Source organism: Staurois parvus, unplaced genomic scaffold (genome assembly GCF_062004578.1).
Source record: "Staurois parvus isolate SC_StPar_1 unplaced genomic scaffold, SC_StPar_1.0 ptg000018l, whole genome shotgun sequence".
NCBI classification, from domain to species: Eukaryota; Metazoa; Chordata; class Amphibia; order Anura; family Ranidae; genus Staurois; species Staurois parvus.
The window spans coordinates 2,138,983-2,166,124 of NW_028317814.1; the positions used below are offsets into that span (position 1 = coordinate 2,138,983).

General features: G+C 39.0%; 2 protein-coding genes across 2 annotated transcripts in view; one reads left to right on the forward strand and one right to left on the reverse strand.

Moving 5' to 3' along the window:
• Positions 1-27,142, reverse strand: part of CHLSN (cholesin) — a 523,051-nt gene that overhangs the window by 417,748 nt on the left and 78,161 nt on the right. The gene's annotated exons all lie outside the window — the stretch shown is intronic.
• On the forward strand, positions 1,814-26,683 carry GPER1 (G protein-coupled estrogen receptor 1). Its single transcript, XM_089682004.1, has 2 exons — positions 1,814-2,156; positions 25,214-26,683. Exon 2 carries the CDS (start codon positions 25,578-25,580, stop codon positions 26,661-26,663), a length of 1,086 nt encoding a protein of 361 aa, XP_089538130.1. The 5' UTR covers positions 1,814-2,156; positions 25,214-25,577; the 3' UTR covers positions 26,664-26,683.

Genomic DNA, 27,142 nt, shown 5'->3' on the forward strand with positions numbered 1-27,142 from the left:
TACATCCAAAAAAGGGGATTGAAAGAAGTAAACTGTCCATTGCATAAACAAACAGCTTGTCAAATAAATACAGAATTAGAGGAGGTGGCCTTTTCCACACAAATTTTACACCTAAAGCCTCATACACACAAGGAGAATATTAGAGGAATGAGTGTCCGTTTTTTTGTTTTTATTTTGCACGTTAATCTCCATATCAAAAATAAAAAGGTTGCTCAATTTATGAAAATTCTCATACTACAGAATACAACTTCCGAAGTGATGTAATGTATAGTATTGTATTTGTGTTGTATTTTCGGATGAAAACTGTACTGATTAAATGAAAATCGTAAAATCTGGTATCGTATAAAAAAAAATTTGTGTTTGTTCCTTTCTATTATTTTGGATGAACTGTCATGATTGGCTCTTGAAACCTGAGTATGAACAATCAGATTATCATACGATCGCTTTAAAAGCAGTGTGTACTACGCTTAAGGATGGCCATAGATGAAGTGATTCCCCTATCAACACAGTCAGTATTGATGGGGGAATCCCTCCTTCAGAGATATTGTGTTCTCCCAGAAGGGGGGCGCAGAAAGGGAAACTGTCCCTACCGGGAAAGCACAGTGACTATTTCCTGGGGCTACAGCCATTGGCAATAATTGCATGGAAAACACGACTGGTTGGTTGTATCCAAGTCGCACAACAATCGAATTGGGTACAATCAGCCTGCCCATAGATCGTTCAAATATTGGCTGGTCCCTGCTGAACTGGCCGAGATTCAAACCATCTATTGCCGGCTTAAGCTTTTTTCAATATGACAGCACAAACAATAATAGTCATTTGCAAGAGTACTCAAAGCAACCAGTATGATTTTATCTGTTAAACACTACAAACATTAGGACAGTGAAGATAAATAAAGTATGCTAGTGCAGCATATTTGTTTTATTTATCAGTTTAGGTGTTTATTCACTTTATGCTTGCAGCTTATTTACGGATTGTGTTTGGGATCTTTTCAATATTGGTCAAAGATAAAAAGATAAACCAAAGATACCTTTAAACGTGAGCTGAAAATAGTCAGATTTGGGCTGGCAATCCCTATGTCTATGAGCTATCTGCAAATGAAACCAGCCAAGGCTTCTCAGAGCCAATTTTAATTCAGTAGACGTAATGCTTGCAGCAGATGCTCAGCCAAGGCAACCATTCTTGTTTAAGATTCCACCTATGGATGCAGGTGACCAAGTCCACAAGTTTAGTTTGATGGACGTTATACCTACAGCAGTTGCTCAGCCAAGAAGACCATTTTTGTTTAAGATTCCACCTGTGGATGCAGGTGCCCAAGTTCACTTAGATCATGCCTGGGACATAATAATGAAAACATAAACCCAAAAGAAATAATCTCTAATCTAATCTGAATATATTCATTTAAAACTTGATTGATGGCTATGAGTTAATAAATATGCACACCATTGCTGCTTTTCTCACTGCCTTGCTAATTAAACCTATAAACATAAGTAATAATTTATCTAATAACTCAATATATCTAACATCACTTGCTTAAGACTTCACTTTCGAAACTGCTTTTAGCTTCACGTAACCATGACATTCTGTTCTCCCCTTTCAAAGACAGCATAAATACATGTTCAATAAAACCTTCAAGCAAAAAAACGACAGCAATGAAAAAAAAAAACAAAACAGAAAAATATGAACTCAGATGTACAAAGGCTGCCAAAGACAAAAAAAAAACTGTTTACAATGGAATAGAATCTTTGAAATGCTTTCATAGTCTCTACGGCAGAAGTAGAAGAGGAAGGGTTAATAATAGCCTTTAAAGGAAGCCTGTTCAGCAGCACTTCCACTAAACACAAATTGGAACAACCCTGGGAATCTATGAAGCACCAGTCTGTTGCCAAGGACAGAAGGAATGAGCTCTTGCACCGCACTGCTGAAATCACAGTCATTTAGGAGATGTCTAAATTCTAGCCGACTGTCCTATCAAGTTTTTTTTGTCTACTACTGAATCATACAAATAGGTGACAACTCTGTGATGCTCAGTAAAAGCACACAGCAGCTAAGAAGAGGAAAGGTGTTCGTTAGTGGTCGGGGATGTCTGGCAGTGCTGCACTACCATACTGCTGAGGAGCATTTTCTGTACAAGAAAGGGGATGCAAAGCTGCAAGGTAACATTTTGTTTTTTACATATCCAGAGGTTTAATTGCAGTGCCATGTAAGGGAAGGAATGCTGAATTTTGGAAGAGGACCACCCTTTTTCATCTGAACAGTGTAGAGAGCTATTAACATAAAATGATCAGCAACCTGTCACCTGGAGGAGAATGACTTTTGTATGGTTCCAAGAAGATGCAATCCATAGATTGGACAGTGAAGGATTTCACAAAAGATTTGTATTGCCTATCTGTCTCATGGGCATTGCTCTACCATGGTGTGCATAGCAAGGTATTTTAGCCGTTTTGCTCCGATACATACTGTAGTTATAGGAAACAGGCATCCTATTATCTTGATTTGCTTGGCATGGCTGGTCATATACAAGACATATCTGCATGTTGTATTACTGATCGGAGCAAGGAACAAGTGACAAGGTAAACGCAACAATGCAGAAATCTTACAGAATGCTGGAAAATTTCTGTAGTGTCTGGGCGGAAAATCATACAATTAAAAGCAGAACGCAAAGCTGCTGTAAAACCTTGTCCAATCTTTGAGAACACACGTTTTTCAGACTGCAGTAGGCAAGGGATATGCACTTGCATGTCTGTCTAAAGGTATACATGGAGTGATCATAAGAGAAAGATACCGCATGACATAAATTATTCCAGATCAACTGTGCAACAGATTACTTGCATACCTGTGTATAAATCATTCAACCTACACAAAAATCAGATTATATCAACAGGAATGGTCATAATAGATTATCAGAGATTTCTGGAGCATTGATTAGCCAAGTTGTAGAATCTCTTGACTATCTTTCAGTATCAGTTGGGTAGACAGAGATGTCATGCTGACCTGGGAATGGGGAGACTGAGCTAAATTTAGTTTATTGTGTAAGGTTTTATATAAAAATCAGCCTTTCAATGACCTAAATAAATCAATTAGAAGTATATATCTACAAATTAGCAGTTGATAAGGCCAATTATTAGAAAAGTTAACCCATATTCTATCTGCTCAAGGAAAACAAACAGTAATACAGCATTTATCATTGGTGGATAGAGAGAGTTAAAAGGATATCAACAATATAGATTCAAATTTTAGCAGTGTCTGTATAACCCCTGCCCAATATGAACTGTTTATTATGGCCAATTTAAAACTGCAAACAAGATTCCCCAAACCAAGAGAATAATTTTATTTTAATCCTATCTAAGCTGCTCTTATTCCAATTTATTCACACCTTGGCCACTTATCATTCAGCTTATAACCTGACTAACTCCACAGGGACAAGGCTGGAGAGGTTAAGCCTTCAATTAATTATGCCATCCAAAAGAGCAGAGACAATGACTGCATGTAGTCAATGACCCACTCACCACAAAGGACATGATTTGTGACATATATTGTATTCACCATGTAAATGGTAAACATCTATAGAAATCAATGAGATCAAAGCTCCGCTAATCTTGCTTGTACTGCTGGTGCAAGAAACTAAAAAATGAGGTTGACCTGGCAGATGCATGGTAAGGAAACAATGGTGCAAGCAAGGCAGTTGTATAGCAAAGAGAGTTGACGTCTCCTTTTCAATTCACTTACCACTTTATTATTTCATTTATAATTCCCTCTACTGCTGCTGTAAGTAAAAAAAGATAATGTATTCTGACAAAAAATGTCTTGACTATATCCAGTAACTGGTGAACCTTGTAATTAAACCAGTACAAGCTCAGGAAAAATGCACATTAAAACTATTTTGCATAATAATGCCAATTTAGATATAATTATAATTTCAGCTTTAGAAAGATGCTTGTGGGCTTAGTTTAGTCACCCACTGAGTTAATAGACCTCTCGAAAGCTAGCTATACATGACTAAATTGTCATTTAAACCCTCATTCCAAATTCTTAAAAGTCTTTAGTCAAAGCATGTTTGAAGGCCCTTAAACATTTTGTCCAGACCTACTTCTTGAATAGATTCCCAGAAGTATTAAACTGGTATCTTTTATAAATACATTATATGTTCATAAACCCATCATATATATATATATATATATATATATATATATATATATATTAAACACAGGGATTATATAATAACAGATGAAGTGGAGACAGTTTTATTTGGACAAGCCGTCATACAATCCAATACCATACATACTCATTTTAACCAACAAATGTTCAAGAACATGAAAAGTTTGTCTTCTGGGGGAAACTTTACCCAGCACCTGCTAATTACAATAAGTGCTATTTTTTTCAACTGAAAACCACATTAACAGTTAGCTTTTATTTAGTTCAGATAAGAAATAAGCAAACTTTTCCATCCATCACTGTCAATTTTGACTACAGTCAAAAACAGTTGTTAAATTACATAGTTACATAATTAGTCTGGCTGAAAAAGGACAAAAGTCCATCCAGTTCAACCATTAAAAAAAAAGTTATAATCCTACACCCACAGTTGATCCAGAGGAAGGCAAAAAAATCAGCAAAGCATGATTCAATTTTCTCCTGCAGGGGAAATAATTCTTTCCTGGTCCCCCGAAAGGCAATTGGATATTCCCTGAATCAACTTTACCTATAAATGTTAGTAACCAGTTATATTCTATGTATCCAAGAAAGAATCCAGGCCTTTTTTAAAGCAATCCACTGAGCTGGCCAGAAACAACTCTTGAGGGAGTCTATTCCACATTTTCACAGCTCTCATTCCTAGATTGTAAGCTCGAAAGAGTAGGGCCCTCTAACCCCTCATGTACTGTTGTTGTTGCTGTTCAGCGCTGAGTAAACCCTTTGGTGCTATATAAACTCGATATAATAATAATATAATAATTGTGAAGAAACCTTTCCGTGTTTGGAGATTAAAGAGTGCCCCCTTGTCCTCTGTGATGACCTCAGGGTGAATAGCTGTACACCAAGTTCCCTATATGAACCACTGATGTATTTATACATGTTGATCATATCCCCCCTTAATCTCCTCTTCTCAAGAGAGAATAAATTCAGTTCCTCTAATCTTTTTCCTCATAGCTGAACTCCTCCCATGCCTCTTATCAGTTTGGATGCCCTTCTCTGTACTTTCTCCAGTTCCCCAATGTTCTTTTTGTGAATTGGTGCCCAAAACTGAACTGCATATTCCAGATGAGGTCTTACTAATTATTTGAACAGGGGTAATATGATATCTCTCTTTCCCGAGTCTATACCCCTTTAATACAAGAGAGGATTTTGCTCGCTTTAGAAACCGCAGCTTGGTCTTGCATGCCATTAATAAGCTTGTGATCTACCAGAACTCCCAGATCCTTCTCCACCATTGATTCCCCAGTTGTACTCCCCCTAGTATGTATGATGCATGCACATACATATAGCCACCCCTCTGTCCAAGTATACCATGTCCACTGCCACCCCTCTAAGCTAGGTTTTGCTCACCTCCTCATAATAAGAAATCAGATTTGTTTGACAACCTCAGTCTTTCATGAATCCATGCTGTCTGTTGCTTAAAATATTTGTTTCCAGCAAGAACTCATCTATGTGGTCTTTTATTAAACTCTCCAGTATCTTCCCAACTATAGAAGTTAAACTAACAAGTCTATAGTTACTCGGAAAAGATTTTAACCCCCTCTTAAATATTTGCACCACATTGACCTTATGCCAATCCAGTGGTACTATGCCAGTTAATAAATAGTCCCTAAAAATTAGAAACAATGGCATTGAAATGACAGAGCTCAATTCTTTAAGCACCCGTTTATATTCTTTAAGCACCTTTATTCGGTCTAAATATGGATCAATTGTGAGCCAATGTGGATCACCTGGGGCTGTGTCAATACCATGCCCATTATGGACAAGAGCTCCCCCATGCTCCTTTGTATACACAGAGCTGAAGAAGGTATTTGTAGGCTGAAGAAGTCCCTATTAACCATCAGAATGAGCATTTTCAAACAAAATCTTAACCGTTCAAGGCCAGCTTAAAAGTCAACTCCAAGCACAACAAAAAAAAACCCTTCCAGTGGAGCCCCCACACACACACACACATAGCAAGGGATAAATGCTTGGTATGTCTAGTGTTGCCAGAATAGGGAGAAATTCTTACTTTACCTCTAACCATTGGGTGTTACCAAAAGGCAACTCACAAGCAACAGCTGAAAATTCAAAACATAATTACGGGTAGAATGGACCTTGAACAAAAATTCTGCTAACATGTTGCAAAATGCACTAGTGTAGCTCATGTCAGAAAGTAAGGAAAATTCTTGATAAAAGGCAAGACAGGATAGGCTGGCAAATTGGTTCCCATAGGCTACCACATACAACACAGTTCTTTGCACCGTTTTAAATGTGCACAAATGTGTTTTTTGCACATGGTTTTTACTGGATAAGATTTTATTCTCAGTATGGTTTTCTAAATTTTCTAAATGAATAGTGCACAGATTTCATTTTTAATGCAGCACAAATCGTGGCATGAACATTATGGTATGCTGCAGAGCAGGTGCAATTCAAAGTATTGGGCTTGATTTACTAAAGTTGGTGCAATTGTGCATGGTAGCCAATCAGCTTCTAACTTCAGCTTGTTTATTTAAGCTTTGACAAAAAAACTGAAAGCTGATTGGTTTCTAAGAATAGCTGCACCATATTTTGCACTCTCCAGTTTTAGTAAATCAATTGCATTTTGTTATGGTAGTGTGTGACGCATTGATCTAAAGAGGCATTAATGTATGAACTGTGTACTGTACCTGTGTTGCAGCTGTTTTCATACTTGCCTGTACATCAGCTCATACATCTGTTTACCTAACTACCTGTCTGTTTCAGATATTACTATCAAAAGTGTGCTCATGTACTGAACAGGATGCAATTTCAGATTAAAAAAAAACAAAACAAACAAATATGGTATGGTTTTTACAGCACAGCGTACAGGGATCTGCTGTCTGGAGAATGTAGTGTATAGCACAATGTACACATAGCATAGTGTAAACATAGTACACTACGGTACTTACAGCAGTTTAGAATAGGTATTGTATACCACAGCATAAACATTGCAGTGATCCAGAACATGTTACATACAGCACAGCATGCATGACACAGCAGTTCAACTATGTAACTAAGCAAAAGGTTGTCCACTGTATGTAACATACAAAACTATGTACATTGTGGAACAGTCTACTACAGAGTGCAGTGTTTCAGAGTATGTAGTGTACAGAATTCAGGAGTCAGAAGTGTGCAATATACAGAATGTAAGACTGTACTCAGTGCAGCAGTTTGGAACGTGTAACATGTAGCACATGGTACAAAGGACAATGGCTCAGAATATGTATTGTAAGCAAAGCATACTATGGTTCAGAGTATGTTAACCTACAGCATTGTGTACAACATGCTGCCTTACATTAATAGAGTTGAAAAGGAGGGATGCCGGTATGATGGGTGCTGAAATAAGGGAGGCTGCAGGTCAGGTGGGTGCTGAGAAAAGGGGGGCTGGTGAAAAAAGGGGTGTGGGTAATGAAATAAAGGTGCTGCAAATATAGTGCAAGAGGTATGTTATGTTGCGGCGGGTGTAGTGGGGGCTATATGAAAGTATGGGTGTGAGTGTGTGTGTGTGTGGGGGGGGCGGCTGTCAATGCAAGGAGGGGTTGGGTGATAGTAGGGTGTGCTATCTAACAATGCAGGTGGGATGGGGGTGATAGTAATGGGTTTGACTGATATTACAGGAGGGAGGGCTGGCCAGGTTAGGAACACAGCAATCAGAGGGATGCCCCTACCTGTGACTACTTCTAAACTCTGTAATATGACCAAGCAAAGCAGCCATATTTCACAACATAGCAATGGTGTGACTCAGTATCAGAATGCTGTGCTCTTCTAAGCCTCCTGTACCCTCTCCTCCGCCAAGCAAGTGGCCGAAGGTTGTGCAAGATCTCTGGTGTCTGAAAGGGCAGAGTGAGGATCCATGGCAGGAGGGCTGCAGGGGACTGGTGGAAACAAAAAGAGATGCATGTGAAGGGATGACTGATCAGAGGGTTGGAAAGGAACTTTCTTACAATGTATTTGCTCAACAGAGAGGAAGAGGAGGTGGGCAGTGGTAAAAGAAGAAAGAGGAGAACTTGCCACTGGAAGAAAAATCATCCAATAGTAAAACTAAACACTGACTTAGGAATTATAATATTAAAGTGACATTAATACCTAAACTGTAAATTTTATCTGAACAAGTACCATTATAACATCTAATTATGTGGTGTTTTTTTTTTTTTTTTCAAAAGTTTTGCTATGGCTGTAAATACCCAGCGATTTTGCCACTTCCCTATTCTGAGTGGCAACACTATTTAGGACAATCTACTCTCTTCTGTATTGCCACTTGTTGTGCAGGTTATAAAGGTTATAAATGACAGCAGAGCGTTTCCTTCTTGCTCCGCTGTTTATCACTGCAGTCGGAGTGAATATATGGGTGCAGGGAGGCTTTCATGGGTTTGTTTCATATAATGTTATTTACTTTTAGATCTCCTTTTTTATTAAAACAATCATGTGACTGTTTGATCTCTACCCTCATATGTACATAGACTGCAATGATAAACATTAAAGAGAAAATGCACACACAGTTCACACAGACCACCTCCCTGCTTCCTGCATCACCAATCATATTCCAATCCTAACACAGGTCTGAATCTGGTGGCTGTACATCAAGCTTTCTGTATTCTAGAGGCAGGTTTAAGGTTCTAAGCAGCAGGTAGTGAGGTGGACTGATGCACTTCCAATATTGTCCAAACCAGCCATTTCCAACCAGGGTTACTCCAAAGGTTGTTTGGGTTTCCTTGAGCTTTGACTGATTGACCTCTCATTTAACAGTGTTCCAGGGCCAGCGGCATGACACCAATAAACTTTTAAGCTGTCTATAAGGTTCCCAATAGCCACCAATGCAAGAATCATTTTCCCACTGACCCATCAATGAATTGGTTTCAGCAGGAGTTCCCCGAGACCTGAAAACTATTCCAAGGGTTCCTCTGGGGTAAAAAGGCTGGGAACGGCTGTTCTAGAGATAAAGTTCATGTACTGAGCATGCAGACTTTGCTAGTGATATGTATCTTAGGGCTCATGTACACTGCAGCTGATAAACTCACGTTTAGGAGCTGTTCAGCAATTTTTATCAGCAGCCCCTGAACTCTCCCTAATGCTTTCCTATGTGTCCATGTACACATCGTCGTTTACAGGCAGTTGGGTTTACAGTCTTTTTTTTAACGCAGAAAACTTGCGTTCAGCAGATTTAATCAGCGTTTCAAACGCAAAACGCTTGTAAATGCGTGTAAACGTGGCTAAACGCGGCTAACTGCATTTATAGGAGTCTGCGTTTTAAATTTTTTAACTCTTTCATTCCAGATGCTGTCCAGAGCCTTTTTTCATCATGAAAAACACATGCAAAGTGTTTTCCCAGTACTCAATGGATCTGGCACACCATACTTTATTATTATTATTATACAGTATTTATAAAGCGCCAATAGTTCGCTCAGCGCTGTACATTACAGACTTTGAGATTTTGCATGAAAAAATATGTTAGACACTGCTGCAATCATTTCTGCACAGAAATGAGCTGGAACACATCCAAACACCACAAAAAAAAGACAGCTAATTTCAATAAATACTGCTTTCTCTGCTCTATTTCTCTCAAAATGTCTGAAATAGTTAATTTTTTACTGTTTTTTAGTGCTTTCTGGACATTTTGGAAGCTCTCCTGAGGTTATCTTAAAAAAATGCTTCTAAACGCAAACGCGCATAAACGCGGTATGCAAACACGCTAAACAGACTTTTTTTAATCTACGTTTTCCAGCAGTCAGCTTCCATTGTTCAGAAGTGTACCATGTACATGGGGCCTAAAGGTTACATTTTCAGTTAAGCAGCCATGTATGTATAAAAATAATAAAGAAACAAAATTTGTAATTTGCAAACTAAGCTTTCTTGCACGTAAAGAATTTTCACATTTTTACATAAAGCCACGTTTTGCAGCAACAACCTTTAACAACATAACATACATAAATGTTACAAAAATGACTTTATATCTTACCATTTTTAAATATTACCTTTCCATTTAAAACCATAGACAGGTATGATTTTCTACGACTACCTAAAGCCTAGTACACACAGGCCGAATGTTGGGCAGCATTGGTCAGTTCAACTGAAACCGGCCAATATTCGGTCCATGTATGCCCTACACCGAGCCAGCTTCTGTCGAATGAGCATGACCGTAAAAGGTCTGCCAATCCGGTCCCTGGTCAACGTTTTCAGGCAATGGCTAACTGGAGTGTTCTGGCGGGGGGAGGGGGGGGGGATTGCTGTATTAACATCAGATACTTAGTAGAGCTGTCAGTCTTTTTTTCCTTCAACCTGCTGGGTTAAACAAAAAAAAAACTAGAAGTGTATACAAGGCTTAGGTAAAAAAATTATTTTTCTTTATCTCAAACTACGATTCCATTGTATTCAGTAATTTGTACTGTCCACACTCTGATTTATATTGCTCATTGCTTTTGCCAAAGGTCTACAAAGAGCTTGAGATAAAAATCTAGGCATTTCCCGCAACAGTTTTATAAGATTCTGAATTGTGGGCTGTGCTAATGCAGTTTTGTTCTGATCATCACTAGGCAGATATAGAGAGGGCTACCAGGGTCTACAACAATATCTGCTGAACAGAAGCCATAAGCATCTGCAGTAAAGTACACTATAATCCTTCTAACGTATATATTTCACCAGGAGAGCTGTTTCTTAGTTTTGTTTAAGAAGAGTAAGTTCAGTTTAAAGCAGAACTCCAACTTTAAAGCCATAAATAACAAGAAAATGAACAGCCCATTAACCACTTTAATACCAGACACTTTCACCCCCTTCCTGCCTAGGCCAATTGTCAGCTTTGAGTGCTGTCACACTTTGAATGACAATTACTCAATCATGCAACATTGACCCCAAATTAAACTTTTATTATATTTTGAGACAAATAGAGCTTTATTTTGGTGATATTTAATCACCACTGGGTTTATTTTTTGCTATATAAGCAAAACAATACCACAAAGTTTGAAAAAAAAAACCCACATTTTCTGTAATAAAATGTTGCAAATAAATAAGCTTTCATCATAAATTTGTGCCAAAATGTATTCTGCTACAAAAACAACCCAATGAGTGTATATTATTTTGTCTGTGTGAAAGTTATAGAGTCTGCAAACTAAGGGATATATATTTGAAAATTGATCAATCCTGATGTACTGACTGCTACATGAGGCCCTAAAATGCCAGGACAGTACAAATATCCCCCAAATAACCCCTATTTGGAAAGTAGATAGTCCATGGTATTTAATAAGGGGCATGATGAGTTTTTCGAAGTTGTAACAATTTGTAGTTTTTTCTAACAATTCTTTAGAAAATTATGAAATTAAATAATTTTTTTCACAAATTTGTTTTTTAAACAAGTTACTTTTCACACACAGCCTATAATTATAAGCAATGTATTGCCAAATAGTGGTAAATATTTCTCTATAGAGGGTGGTCCAAAATTAAATATAGGGGTTATAAGAAAAGTATAAGAAAATGTATACAATTGTAAATGTATGGGATTTTTTGTTTTTAACAGCAAATATGTAGTTTCTCTTGCCAGCCACAAGATGGTTCTCTATGAAGTATTTTTTACGTAAGATTGATTTTTAATTTTTATTATAAGGTTGTATTTTAAGTAGTTTTAATTTTAATTGTATATAGCATTGGTATTGGTGTTGATAAGAGAACAGAGTTTTGGATCGCATGGAGGATGGAGGAGTGGCCCCATCCTTGATTGGCTTATGTCTGTTATTCACATTGGTCAGACTCCCTTTCCCCTGACAATGTTAATTTTAACTAAACAGTGCACAAAGTCTGATGTCACTAAGCCATGCGCATGTGCACTGGGTGCCGATCCCGATCTGTATGAATGCTAACTACTGTACTAAAATATAGCTATCAAGTGGTATTATGCTATGTGTGGTGTGCTTCCTCTTTGATTTTATGGCCATTGCCGGATGATTTGTGCAGTTGGAGAGGATATTGTGGAGCAAGCACCCTGTGGGTCCTGTGAGTCCCCTGTGTGGCTCCAGAGTGAACAGTCCGCAGACCTTGAAAGCCTCCTGTATGATATCAAGCGTTGTCCAAATTCCATTATTAAAGGAGTGAGACCAACTCTTTGGGAATTGACACATACACTCTCCAGCCTTTTTATTAGCTACACCTGTTCAAATGCTTGGTAACACAAAATGCTAATCAACCAGTCACATGGCAGCAACTCAATGCACTTAGGCATCTAGATGTGGTGAAGACAACTTGCTAAAGTTCAAACTGAACATCAGAATAGGGAAGAAAGGGGATTTAAGCAACTTTAAATGTGGCATGGTTGTTGGTGTCAGAAGGGCTGGTCTGAGTATTTCAAAAACTGCTGATCTACTGGAGTTTTCACACACAACCATCTATAGAGTTTACAGAGAATGATCAGAAAAAAAGAAAACATCCAGTGAGCGGCAGTTGTGTGGACGAAAGTGCCTTGTTGATTTCAGAGGTCTGACAAGAATGGGCAGACTGGTTTGAGATGATAGAAAGGCAACAGTAACTCAAATAACCACTCGTTACAAAAAAGGTATTCAGAATACCATCTCTGAATGCACAGCACATCGAACCTTGAAGCAGATGGGCTACAGCAGCAGAAGATCACTCAGGTGCAACTCCTGTCAGCTTAGAACAGAACAGGCACAGGCTCACCAAAATTAGACAACAGAAGATTGTAAAAATTGCCTGGTCTGATGAGTCTCAATTTCAGCTGCGACATTCAGATGGTAGGGAAACAATTTGGCGTAAACAACATGAAAGAATGGATCCATCCTGCCTTGTATCAGCGGTTCAGGCTGCTGGTGGTGGTGTAGTGATATGGAGGATATATTCTTGCCAAACTTTGGGCCCCTTAGTACCAACTGAGTATCATTTAAATGCCACAACCTACCCGAGTATTGTTGTTGACCATGTCCATCCCTTCATGACTACAGTGTAAACATCGTCTGATGGCCACTTCCAGCAGGACAATGCACCATGTCACATTATCTCAAACTGGTTTCTCGAACATGACAATTAGTTCAATGTACTCCAATGGCCTCCACAGTCACCAGATCTCATTTCAATAGAGCATCTTTGGAGAGTGGTGGAATGGGAGATTCGAATCATGGATGTGCAGCAGACAAATCTGCAGCAACTGCGTGATACTATCTTGTCAATGTGGACCAAAATTTCTGAGGAACGTTTCCAACACCTTGTTGAATCTATGTAACAAAGAATCAAGGCAGTCCTGAAGTCAAAAGGGGGTCCAACTGGTACTAGTAAGGTGTACCTAATAAAGTGGCCAGTGAGTGTATAAAGATATGGACAATATGAATATTTGAAGTAGTTACACAGCCTGTTTTTTTGTGTTGTTCACTTAAAGAAATAGTGATCACAAATATAATTTCTTCATAAAGAAACTTTCACATATTCCTAAGAATAGTGCCATAAATAAATGACTGCATACTTATAATTACACCCTGAACACATTCTGCTATGTCTCCTGTGTATGGGGATACCACACATGTGAGACGTTTTCACAGCCTAGATGCATAGAGGAGCCCAAAATCCAAAAAGCACCTTTGGGCTTTCAAGAAGCATACATTGCACATCTAATTCTGACTACATAACACATTTTTGGGGCCCTGGAGCACCAGGAAAGTAGAAACACCAAAAAAAGACCCCATTTTGGAAAGCAAAAACTACAAGGTATTATCTGACGGGCATAGTGAGACTATTGAAGATGTCATTTTTTGCCAAAGTTTTTAGAAAATTTGGGAAAGAAAATGAAAATGTTTTTGTTTTTTTTTTTACACAAAGTTGTCAATTTAATAAGGTATTTCTTACACAGCATAGGCATACTTAGAATTACATTGAAAAAAAAACAACATTTTACTACGCTTTACTACTCTACTTCCAAATATGGCAATAGCACATGTGGGACTTTTTCACTTTTTGGATTATGTACCAGATATTGTATCTTGTGTATCACACACATCAACCAATTGTATCAAAATCAGTGTATTGTAATGGTCGCCTCTATAGGAGTGAGCAGGGAATATAGCCCAAATATATGGCGGGGCTCAGTGACGTCAAGCACCACCACTGACTGCACGGGCGTCCTTGGTCCTATATAGGGTAGGGGGGTTTAGCAGCTCATGATGGCATGGCAATGGCGTCTGGGACTCCAGGGCGATTCTGAGTTGTATATGTGGCATGGATGCGGCGTTCTATATCCCTGGCCACTCCTTAGATCTTGGCGGTCAGCATATATATGATATCCCTATATAGGTACAGTAGTATTACTATTTTCTCCAATGAGTCTAAGATTAATGTTAACCAATGAGATGGGCCCAAAGTGATCATACATATATATGTTTCTTTATAGATCACTACAGGACTGGCTTGAGGACAATTATTACCTTAATTTATACCAACAGCCTGCCTTAGAGGAAATAATATTTAATTGCCATTAAGGGGTTTTTCCATGAAAGTGGGATCCATCACCTCTTCTTATGTTACTCACTTTACCTGCTACTTTATCTAATGGGGTCCTAGTTGAGCACAAGTGATGCTCTTGTGTCCTTTTGATATACTTTTCTTTTCTATATATGTTATGTAGAATTTTACATACCAAATTGGCCCCTTCAGGCTGATTCAGGTGTCTTTATATCAGGATATCAACTAGTGGCCACACCACGTGCTAGTAGCGGGGAGGTTAGTGCTATCTATTAACCTACAGTTAGGTCCATATATATTTGGACACAGGCACAGTTTTCCTACTTTTGGCTCTGTATGCCACCATAATAAATTAAAACGAAACAATCCAAATGAATTTGAAGTGCAGACTTTCAGCTTTAATTCAAGGGGTTGAACATGAATATCAAGTACAAATTTTATGAACTACAACCATTTTTATATACAGTCCCTCCATTTTCAGGGACTCAAATGTAATTGGACAAATTAATCTAATCATAAATAAAATGTTAATTTTTAATATTTTGTTGAGAATCCTTTACTGGCAATGACTGTCTGAAGTCTGGAACCCATGGACATTACCAAAGACTGGGTTTCCTCCTTTCTGGTGCTTTGCCAGGCTCAAACTGCAGCTCTCTTCAGTTGTCCTTTGTTTGTGGGTTTTTCTGCCTATAGTTTTGCCTTCAGCAAGTGAAATGCATGCTCAATTGGGTTGAGATCAGGTGCTTGACTCGGCCATTGCATAATATTCCACTTCTTTTTCTTCAAAAGCTCCTGGGTTGCTTTTGCAGTGTGTTTTGGATCATTGTCCATCTGTACTGTGAAGTGCCATCCAATCAACTTGGGTAGCCCATTAATTTTTTGATAGGATGCCAATACATATTAAACCAGGAAATAAAATGGCTCACTTTGTGGTTCACTGTGCATGTATGTGTTGCTAAGCATTGCGGTAACGTAGGTTCCCCATATTGCCTAAAGTGACCCAGAAAATAAACTAGGTCCCCAGATCTTTCAGTAGGAGATCTGTTCTCCTTAAACATTAAATGGTCTACACTAGTGGTCTCCAAACTGTGGCCGAGGGCCCAGAAGCAGCCCTTTACTTTCTTATATACAGCCCTTGGCACACTATTTCATTCACTGATACCAAACATGGGGCATAATTCCCCCCACTGACACCACTAAAGGGGCACAATTCCTCCCAATGACAACAACAATGGGACCCAATTCCTCCCAATGACACCAACAATGGGACCCAATTCCTCTCAATGACACCAATGATGGGGCACAATTCCTCCTATGGACAACAAAGATGTGGCACTGTATTTCCCACTGATGAGACCTTTTCTTCTCCCCATGGCCACAGTCTGGCCCCCTAAAGTCTGAAGGACAGTAAACTGTCCCTTTGTTTAAAAAGTTTGGAGACCCCTGATCTACACTCTTCATCTTCAATGTTCTTTGAAAATGTTAAATGTAGGAACATTCATTTGCTTTTCTAATCGTTAGTAAGGTTAAATCAATTTTTGTTTTTGACCACAATAACCAGAAAATGCAAAGGAACAGGATAAAAACTCTTTCTTGGAGGAATTAATTTTTAACAGTGAATGTGGATTTCATTCAAGAAAGTCCATTCACTCCAGATGTTGAAAGCAAACTTTTGTACATCATGTCATCTAATGTACCGATGAGATTTTTTATCGCAATGTTTGTACAAACGCTTGTTCAAAAATCTACTAGTGTACGCTCAGCATGTCTCAAACTGTACTTTAGGAACATGACTTATGGATTCTGATACAACAGCATGAAGCTGAGTCAATATAGTAAGGGTCGTTTAAAATTATTTTCCATGTTACACTTAGTGAAATATATTTATACATTTATAGTACAAAGTTTTTTTCACAGCAAATATAAATCAAAGCTTCAGTTACCATTTAAAAAAAGGTATGAATCTAATAGTTGCATAATGCTGTGCATCTAATGGTTTATATCCAGAATTGCACAAGAAATTATCAGCTCATAAAGTCAGCACCTTAAACCGAAGAGATGTAGATGTTTTGCTGTGTACACACAGACCCATTGAAGTACATTCACACACACAGTTCTAGCAACAATGCAACACCTGGAATCCCTCATTCACCCAGGAGGTCCTTTTGAAAACCTGGGATAAACAAAGCAGAGCTATATTAAGAGTCAGAAAAATCAATGAGATAAAACATAGGTGAAGAGGCTTCTCCTGGCAAACTGTCAAATACTGTGTGTTCAAAACCTTATTATTAAGAGGCAGTCTGTGGCAAATTTGTCTACAGGTTGTCTAACCCAACAGATGGATTAACTCATTCAACATCGAGGCAAGCCTATGTGTCTAAAGGTGATCGCACATATTAAATGATCATCTGAACCATTATTTTTTCTTTATTTTATTCATTATAAGGACTTACAGTCAGGTCCATAAATATTGGGACATCGACACAATTCTAACATTTTTGGCTCTATACACCACCACAATGGATTTGAAATGAAACAAACAAGATGTGCTTTAACTGTAGACTGTCAGCTTTAATTTGCGGGTATTTACATCTAAATCAGGTGAATGGTGTAGGAATTACAACAGTTTGCATATGTGCCTCTCACTTGTTAAGGGACCAAAAGTAATGGGACAATTGGCTTCTCAGCTGTTCCATGGCCAGGTGTGTGTTATTCCCTCATTATCCCAATTACAATGAGCAGATAAAAGGTACAGAGTTCATTTCAAGTGTGCTATTTGCATTTGGAATCTGTTGCTGTCAACTCTCAAGATGAGATCCAAAGAGCTGTCACTATCAGTGAAGCAAGCCATCATTAGGCTGAAAAAACAAAACAAACCCATGAGAGAGATAGCAAAAACATTAGGCGTGGCCAAAACAACTGTTTGGAACATTCTTAAAAAGAAGGAAAGCACCGGTGAGCTCAGCAACACCAAAAGACCCGGAAGACCACGGAAAACAACTGTGGTGGATGACCGAAGAATTCTTTTCGTTTCATTTCAAATCCATTGTGGTGGTGTATAGAGCCAAAAATGTTAGAATTGTGTCGATGTCCCAATATTTATGGACCTGACTGTATATAGTGCCGTCAATTTATGCAGCGCTTTACACATATATTGTACATTCACATCCGATAAGTCTCATGTCTACTGGAACCAGAAGACTGCTATAGACAAACGAAGCCAGCCCCTTTATCCCAGAGGAACCCCTAAAATAATTTTCAGATCTCGAGGGAATCATTAATAAAATTAGTTCATCAGGGTGAATAGGAAAAATGCCCATCTATATTGGTTGTCAGTATGAATAATGCCACCCTTACAGACTATTAAAAAGATCACTGGTGTTATGCTGCTGGCTTTGCCAAGTGGCTTTTTCCCTGGAAATATCCAGGTACCATGAGGTGGGAAGTCAGTCAGCCACATCTCAAGGAACCCCTAGGAACCTCTGAAGGAACGGTTCCATGGAACCCTAGTTGAAAATGGTTGCCCTAAACTATCTAATCATGAGTAAAAACAGTCATGTTGATAATTCCAAACTAATTGATACTGTTTACGTAGTAGCAGGATATCTGCTGTGCTTCTCCCCACACCTGCGCTGACAAATGTATACTTGGTCAATCACAGCACGCATGTTTAAGTCAATTAAAAAAAAAATTTAAAGATAGTTGTGCAGCAATTACATGTCTGTCCACCCTCTGAAGTCTATGGCCAGGTTAAACAAACCATGGTTGAGTCCTTTGGGGACACCCAGGCTAAAGATTAAACAACTAGTTTGTTTTTTTGGTTTTTAGAAAAACATAAAACATAGGGGATAAAGTCTGTCCCCGTCCAATGCAAATAAACAGAGGTTTGATGGTACATTAAAAATGAGAAGTCCAATTCTCAAGGCATCCCAGCCTGTAGCTGCAGAAATAAGCAGAAAGAAATATTTACAACAGAGGTGAAATTAACCACATATACACTATATTGCCAAAAGTATTGGGGTGCCTGCCTTTGCACGCACATGAACTTTAATGGCATCCCAGTCTTAGTCCGTAGGGTTCAATAATGAATTGGCCACCCTTTGCAGCTATAAAAGCTTCAATTCTTCTGGGAAGGGTGTCCACAAAGTTTAGGAGGGTGTCTATGGGAATATTTGACCATTCTTCCAGAAGCGCATTTGTAAGGTCAGGTACTGATGTCGGACGAGAAGGCCTGGCTCACAGTTTCTGCTCTAGTTCATCCCAAAGGTGTTCTATCGGGATGAGGTCAGGACTCTGTGCAGGCCAGTCAAGTTCCTCCACCCCAAACGTGCTCATCCATGTCTTTATGGACCTTGCTTTGTGCACTGGTGCGCAGTCATGTTGGAACAGGAAGGGGCCATCCCCAAACTGTTCCCTCAAAATTGGGAGCATGAAATTTTCCAAAATATCTTGGTATGCTGACGCCTTAAGAGTTCCCTTCACTGGAACTAAGGGGCCAAGTCCAACCCCTGAAAAACAACCCCACACCATAATCCCCCCTCCACCAAGCTTTACACTTGCCACAATGCAGTCAGGCAAGTACCGTTCTCCTGGCAACTGCCAAACCTAGACACGTCCATTGGATTTCCAGACAGAAAAGCATGATTCATCACTCCAGTCCCCACTGCTCCACTGCATTCACAGAAAACTTTACACTTGGCACAGTGCAGTCAAGCAAGTACCGTTTTGCTAGCAACCGCTAAAGCCAGACACGTTCATTGGATTGCCAGACAGAGAAGCATGATTGGTCACTCCACAGAACACATCTCCACTGCTCTAGAGTCCAGTGGCGGCATGCTTTACACCACTGCATCTGATGCTTTGCATTGTACTTGGTGATGTAAGGCTTGGATGCAGCTGCTCAGCTTTGGAAACCCATTCCATTAAGCGCTCTATGCACTGTTGTGCTAATCTGAAGGCCGCACAAAATTTGGAGGCCTTTAGCTACTCATTCTGTAGACACTTCTGCACATTGTGCTTCAGCATGCGCTGACCCCGCTCTGTCATTTTGCGTGGCCTACCACTTCATGGCTGCGTTGCTGTTTTTCCCAGTTGCTTCCACTTTGTTATAATACTACTAAAAGTTGATCATGGAATATTTAGTAGCAAGGAAATGTCACAGATGGACTTATTGCACAGGTGGCAACCTATCACAGCACTATGCTTGAATTCACTAAGCTCCTGAGAGCGACCCATTCTTTCACAAATGTTTGTAGAAGCAATCTGCATGCCTAGGTGTTTATTTTACACACCTGTGGCCATGGAGGTGATTGGAACACCTGAATACAATGAGTTGGAGGGGTGTCACAATACTTTTGGCAAAAAAGTGTAATTGCAGGAAAAAACTTGATATGAAATTTTATTGACTACAAACTTTACAGACACAGAAAACATACTGGGCCACCGAAAGGAAGTACATTTACCCACATTGTAGTAAATTGTCCCTTTCCTTAATATCCTCCTGCATACATTTCAATAATCAAATAGACGGTTTCTGAAAACATCTCCATACTTCATTGCCTGACAATGGACAAAAAGTTAGATTGGTCTTCATCCAAATACAGTATGTCGAGTTAAGATTTACAAAAATTCAAAGTTTTATCCACTGCAATCAGAATTTTAATATCTTATTCTTTACTATCAGAAATGTGCCTGTTCCAAAACAGGCAATGTTTGGGTGCTTTGAACACGGTAGGAGAAGGGGTTGGTGAGAGATGGGGGGGGGAGAGAAACCTATAGTCGTGGCCAAAAATACTACCACCCCAGTGTTTGTGTCAGATAATGCACTTCACCCAGAAAATTGTTGCAATTACAAATGTTTAGGCATTCTCATGTTTATTTCTTCCCATAAAGCCGCAAAAAATGGACTGGAGAAAATTATTGGCACCCTCGATATATTATTTGGTAGCACACCCCTTGGAAAAAATAACTGAAATCAATCGCTTCCTGGAACCATCAATGAGTTTTATGGAATTGATACGAATTTCATTACATTCATTAATTTGGATGCACATCACACCAGTTGCTATTGTCCAATCACCTCATGTCATTTCTCTTGGTGGACTAGCATCCAAAAATATAAAACCTGTCTGATTTGATAATAAATGGAATATATAGCAAACTTCTGGAAAAACTGCATCATTTTTCAAATCCACCTGAGCCAACAAATAAATGAAACAAATGACAATATGAAACCAATCTCGAAAATGAATGGATTGAACATGAAAAATATCACTAAACGAAATTTTTCAATGAATAAATGCATCTGAAAAACTAAGCTAAATGAAATTAAATGAAACAAAACTTTCCAGTGTGTACATGTCTAGCGAGAAGTATTCCACATATGCATTTGTCAAATTTCTGCAGACTGGGAATCGGCAACACTGCAGAAATTTAAAACAGGACTAAAAATTCAGATAAATTATTTCAAAAGACATGTTTCTTCTGCAATAAAATAAACCTATTTGCCCGCAAATTTTTAGCATGTGCAGCTCAGCTTACATTCTGGCAAAGATCTTGTGTGCCGGGATGAATGCACTACTGAGTACTGTATGTGCAGGAGCGTCATCGTCTCACTCCAGTCAATGAAGACAGCCGCAGCCTGACACATGGAAGAAGCCGGTAGAAGATGGTGGTACTGGTGAGAGACCTTGAATCGTTGAAGGAGAGGTAAGTATTGTAGACATTAGTTCCACTTTAACACAAGAACCACCATAAAGATAAGTATACAGCATCTTGTTTTACAGGCTGGGTTTATTTTGGTTTTGACTTTGCAGTGACAAGGTAACTTTAAAAGACTGTGTATAAAGCTGGCAGAGGCAAATGAGCTTGTCTTTCCCTGTATAATTACCTGCCACCATTTTTATCCCAATCATCAGGCTTGGAAGAGATATGTTCAAAAAGCTTGTGGAAGGTGAGAGCACAAGCAGAATCAGTGTGTTTCAAATGGATCTTGTATAATGATGGTAAAGGAGAGGTGCAACTTCAAAAAGTGGTGTCACTTTTTGGTTATATAGTGTGTTCTTGGTGTGAGAGTGGGTGAATTACAGGAGCAGATGAGCAAAAATACAAATCCTGGCTGGTAAAAAAAATACCATGTATTAAAACTGTGTATATAGCTCACATCAGTTTTGCTTTAACCCTTTCCTGACCAGAGGTCACTGATGGCTTTATGACCAAATCTAATTAACAGCATCAGCATATGTCTGTTAAGTTGAAAGAAACTCTATGATTAATTTACATACTAAAAAACTTGTATTTATTTTTCTATCCACATTACCAATGCCGTACAGCTTTAAATGATAAAGTGGTGATGCTTATTTCTGCAACGCCGCTTACCCACCTGCCCCCTGGGCTAATTCTGACCCTTTTCACACATATGTAAAAATCTGCATCTTTTTTCTAAAAAACTACTTAGATCCCCCAAACATTATATATTTTTTGAAAGCAGAGACCTTGGAGAATAAAATCGTGGTTGTTGCAATTTTTTTATGTCATACAATATTTGTACAGCCATTTCTAAAAGGAAAATTTTCAGGGGGGAAAACACTTACAGGTGCATCTCAATAAATTAGAATATCATCAAAAAGTGAATTTATTTCAGTAATTAGTTCCAAAAGTGAAACTAATATATTATAGAAATCATAAATATGCTTCTGCTGCCACTCAAGAATGACAGGAAACAAAGGTCACCCCGCCGACGGAGAAGAAAAGATGGGAGCAGCGTCCCTAGCGATATAGGTGAGGATGGACGCTGCTCAAACCGAACCTCAAGAGTCAGAGGAACAAGATGTAGTAGGATGGCCTCAGCCGGCACTCTAGCCATGCCCTATGATGCGTTTCGCACAACCCATAGGAGGTTGGTCACACAGCCTCTGTGACCAAGCCCGCTATGGGCATGGCGACACTCATCAGAGTACGTGACCAGAGTGACGGCTGAGGCCATCCTACTACATCTTGTTCTTCTCTGACTCCTGGGGTTTAGTCTGAGTGGCATCCATCCTCATCTATAATATATCATATAGATTCATTACACACAGAGTTATATATTTCAAGCATTTCTTTCTTTTAATTTTGATGATTATGGCTTACAGCTAGTGAAAATCCAAAATTCGGTATCTCAGATAATGTGATTATTACACAAGACCAATAAAAAAAAGGAATTTTAATACCTACTAAAAAGTATGTCCATGTACAGTATAGTATGCACAGAATACTTGTTTGGGGCTCCTTTTGCATGAATTACTGCATCAATGCGGCGTGGCATGGAAGAGATCAGCCTGTGGCACTGCTGAGGAGCTATGGAAGCCCAGGTTGCTTTGATTGTGGCCTTCAGTTTGTCTTCAGTGTTGGGTCTGGGGTGTCTCATCTTCCTCTTGACAATACCACACAGATTCTCTATGGGGTTTAGATCAGGCGAGTTTGCTGGTCAATCAAGCACAGTGATACCATGATCATTAAACCAGGTATTGATACTTTTGGCAGTGTGGGCAGGTGCCAAGTCCTGCTGGAAAATGAAATCAGCATCTCTATAAAGTTGGTAAGCAGAGGGAAGCATGAAGTGCTCGAGAATTTCCTGATAGAGGGCTGAGCTGACTTTGGATTTGATAAAATAAAGTGGACCATCACCAGCAGATGACAAGGCTCCACAATTTATCACTGACTATAGGAACTTCACACTGGACCTCATGCAACTTGGATTCTCTGCCTCTCCACTCTTCCTCCAGACTCTGGGACCTTGACTTCCAAATGAAATGCAGAATTTACTTTCATCCAAAAAAAAGGGCTTTGGACCACTGAGCAACAGTCCAGTCCCTTTTCTCCTTAGCCCAGGTAAGACAAGGAATGCAACAGTTGTAGCTCATGTCCTGGATACGTCTGTGTGTGGTGGCTCTTGAAGCACTGACACCAGCTATAGTCCACTCCTAGTGAATCTCCCCCAAATTCCTGAATGGCCTTTGCTTCACAATCCTCTCAAGGCTGCAGTTACCCCTGTTGCTTGTGCACCTTTTTCTACCACACTTTATGCTTCCACTCAACTTTCCATTAATATGCTTGGATACAGCACTTAACAGCCAGCTTCTTTAGCAATGACCTTTTGTTACTTACCCTCCTTGTGGAGGGTGTCAATAACTGTCTTCTGGACAACTGTCAAGTCAGCAGTATTCCCCTTGATTGTGTAACTTACTGAACCAGAATGAGAGACCATTTAAAGGCTCAGGAAACCTTTACAGCTGTTTTGTGTTAATTAGCTGATTAGAGTGTGACACCACGAGTCTACAATATTGAACTTTCCCACAATATTCTAATTTTCTGAGATACTGAATTTTGGGTTTTCACTAACTGTAAGCCAAAATCATCAAAATTAAAAGAAAGAAATGCTTGAAATATGTCACTCTGTGTGTAACGAATCTATATAATATATATTGAGTTTCACTTTTTTAATTGAATTACAGAAATAAATGAACTTTTATATGATATTCAAATTTATTGAGATGCACCTGTAATTGAATTTTAGTGCACACAAACAAAATATAATACCCAATTTTTGGCAACATATTAGGGATGATGTTACACTGAGTAAATAGATACATAATATGTCATGCTTTAAAGTTATGTACTCCCATGGAACAGCGAAAAACTACAGTACCTAAAAATCTCCACAAGCATCGTTTTAAAAGCCTTTAGTGGTTTCCATTTTAGAGTTAAACAGAAGGTTTGGTGCTAGAATTATTGCTCCCCCTCTGACATTCATGGTGATACCTCACATGTGGTGTGATCACCATTTACATCGACGTGTGAGATGTATATATGAGCTTGCATTGTTGTTATTATTTTTGTTTATTTTATTTAAAACTTTTTTACACTGTCCCTTTAACTTTTTTATAAACTTTATTGCTATGACAAGGGATGAATAACATCCCTTGTGACAGGTACTCTTTACTGAGAGATCTGGTGTCTGTCACACCACGGATCTCTCATCTCCCCTCAAAAGCTGGTAATGGCTTGTAAACCACAAACCAAAAATTGAAGTGACTAAATCATCACTGCTTCCAGTTTCTTACATCACAGATAGGCGGCAGGTACAGACATACTTTCCTCCCCTTTTACTTCACAAGTGTACTGAGCGGTGGTGGTATCAGGCTCCCCAATCACATGACAGAGCCTGGTAAAGGCGGTGGGCGGCGGCAGGGGAGGCCTCCTTCCATGCCCTGTAGAAGTAATCTGGTGGCTGTACAACCACTCGGACCACTTCTACAGTAAAGCCCATCACTGCAGCTTTGTACCTTGGCATCACTGTGATTGGTCTAACAGATATAAACAGTGTAGATTAACTAATAAACTAATCAGTCATTCATTAGTTCCTGATCACTGTACTAATCATGACAGCAGCAGATGAAAAGTATTTTTTAAACCCCCACCCCTACACATCTGACCTCCAACACACAAGAAAAAATGGCAAAAGTTAAGTCATACCTGCAAAAATATGTCTAGTATTCAGAAAAAAATAAACTAAAAATAAATTTGTCTTTTTCAGGTGCTTAACTTGTATAAACACACAGCCTTTTGAAGAGCAGAACATGAAATTCTAAGTACATACTCTCTACATTATTTATACAAGTCTCTGAAGCTGTCCATCAGTCAAGTTATGAAAATGCAGGTAACCAGAAGACTTAACTGGAGTTCTGTGGCTTGCAGTGGTCTCATGCTTTTATGTAACCACAGGGCTTCAGATGTGGTCCAGGGAGGAGGCAGCAGCCGTGAAATGATCTACTGTAATTGACTGCTGCCAGAAGGTCATGGCTATACAGTAAGGCAGTCTTCTGTACTGACCACACTATGGATAATAACACAGCTTTCATTTTATTTTATGGCACATATTTTCCGTTAATTAAAGTCCTATGATGGATGAGTATGGCACCGCAGCACCATCAGTCATTTGGAACTTCTCATTAATGGAGTTGAACACATCACATTTTAGCAATGGAAGTCTGGCTGCAAATGGACTATTGGATATGAACAAGCACTATGTGATTGGTCTCATTTTATCCTGTCTTTACACTATTCTGCTTTTCCCAATTGGATTCATTGGAAACATTATGATCCTGGTGATAAACATTCGATTTCGAGAAAAGATGACCATCCCAGACTTGTATTTCATCAACTTGGCAGTGGCTGACCTCATCCTTGTGGCAGACTCTCTCATTGAAGTATTCAACCTTAGCGAGAAATATTATGATATTACCATCTTGTGCACTTTTATGTCCCTCTTCCTTCAAATTAATATGTACAGCAGCATCTTCTTCCTCACATGGATGAGCTTTGACAGGTATATTGCACTGACAAAAGTAATGAAATCCAATATCTTTAGGACTAAAGAGCACGCCAGGATAAGTTGCGGACTCATCTGGATGGTGTCCATCTCTGCCACTTTGCTTCCATTCACAGCGGTCCAAGTGCAGCACACCGAGGACAGGCATTTCTGCTTTGCAGACGTTAAGGCAATCCAGTGGTTAGAAATTACACTTGGTTTTATTATTCCCTTTGTAATTATTGGCCTTTGCTATTCATTAATCATTCGTGTTTTGGTAAGGGCGCACAAACAGCAAAACCTAAGACCAAGAAGGCAGAAGGCCATGAGGATGATTGTAGTTGTTGTCTTGGTGTTTTTTATCTGCTGGCTGCCGGAGAATGTATTTATAAGTATCGGACTTCTGCAAAATGATGATAATGAGCAGAACAATCAGTCCTTCAGGCATAACCACCCACTCACAGGTCACATTGTAAATCTGGCAGCTTTCTCCAACAGTTGCTTAAACCCACTAATTTACAGCTTTCTAGGAGAAACTTTTAGAGATAAGCTACGTTTATACATTAGGGATAAGAGAAGCATGTCTTCTCTCAACCGATTCTGCCAAGCTTCCCTTAAATCTGTTATTCCCGAAAGCATGGAACAATCAGAAGTCAAATATAATAGCGGTGTGTAAATAAAGGTACAGTGTTAAAAGTGTTGTCTTTAGTGTGGTTTTCATTGGTACTCAGGAATCCATGTGTTTCTTGCTTCTGAATATTGGCATATGTGTTTTGGGTGCATAAAGTCTTACCCCAACAACTTCACACCTGAAAAATTAATTTATTGCACTCAAATCAATAGTTACTAACCTCAACCTAACCCAAAAACCATTAACCAGAACCTACTTAACTCCTAATAATAACACCAAATGAACACAGCAATAAATGCTAACACACTGAAATTGTAATGTGCCAAAACAAATCTATGCAACACAACTGGATTTGTCTCTCAATCCTGGGGATATATGAGAGTTGCAGGGAAAAACAAGAGAGGAAGAAAATTCCGGAGTGCATGGTGTTTATTAAAGTTAATCTTTTAATCACATTGATTACCTGTTGAGATACATCTTTTCTTATGACCCTGGTTACTTGATGAGTTTTTTTCCTCTTTGCT